Genomic DNA, 791 nt, shown 5'->3' with positions numbered 1-791 from the left:
ATTCATCTTCAGCGGGGTGTGAAGGGGGGCGGGAGGGATGTGGGGACCCTGGATCCAGACCCACTGCAGCCTATGTTGACCTCTGAGCACTCCTACCCCTGTCCCAAGGTGCAGGGGCCTCCTCTCCTCCTCCTACTTGGGGGGCAGGATGGGGTAGGGATGCTGCAAAGGAGACACAACCTTGCAACCATCTTCTTTGTCTCTAGAGCAGGGAAGATGCAATGAGGTGCATCTGAAACCTGGGTGTGGGAGGGAGCAACATAGCAGGGGGTCAAGGAGACCGGGGCACATCCTGCCCCTCTGCTTGTGCCCTGAGAGGGAGCTTTAACCTCTCTGGGGCCCGGCCTTGCAGGCAGCGGGCAGATCCAGCTGTGGCAGTTCTTGCTGGAGCTGCTCTCGGACCGGGCCAACCTGAACTGCATCGCCTGGGAAGGGACGAACGGGGAGTTCAAGCTGATCGATCCCGACGAGGTGGCGCGGCGCTGGGGCGAACGGAAGAGCAAACCCAACATGAATTACGACAAGTTGAGCCGGGCGCTGCGCTACTACTATGACAAGAACATCATGACCAAGGTCCACGGCAAGCGCTACGCCTACAAGTTCGACTTCCACGGGCTGGCACAGGTGTGCCAGCCGGCTGCCCCCGATCACACCCTCTACAAATTTCAGGGCAACCTGGCCCCACTACCCTTCTCGGGCATCTCCAAACTCAACCTCATGACCTCAGGGGTGACGCCGGCCGGCTTCTCATACTGGCCTGGCTCCAGCACATCCCTCTACCCCGGGCACGG

At 60.8% G+C, this 791-nt stretch overlaps 1 protein-coding gene across 1 annotated transcript in view; it reads left to right on the top strand.

Moving 5' to 3' along the window:
- Window positions 1–352: 352 nt before the first annotated feature.
- Window positions 353–791, top strand: part of LOC104159212 (protein FEV-like) — a gene marked incomplete at its 5' end in the record, with an annotated part of 514 nt that continues 75 nt past the window's right edge. The window contains 1 exon segment of the mRNA XM_009697060.1: window positions 353–791. This exon segment is cut by the window's right edge and continues 19 nt beyond it. Coding sequence (XP_009695362.1) covers window positions 353–791 — 439 coding nt within the window.

Source organism: Cariama cristata, unplaced genomic scaffold (assembly GCF_000690535.1).
Source record: "Cariama cristata isolate BGI_N322 unplaced genomic scaffold, ASM69053v1 scaffold27753, whole genome shotgun sequence".
Taxonomy (NCBI): Eukaryota; Metazoa; Chordata; class Aves; order Cariamiformes; family Cariamidae; genus Cariama; species Cariama cristata.
The sequence above is the reverse complement of the archived record's forward strand: the minus strand, read 5'-3'. Positions and strand labels throughout refer to the sequence as shown.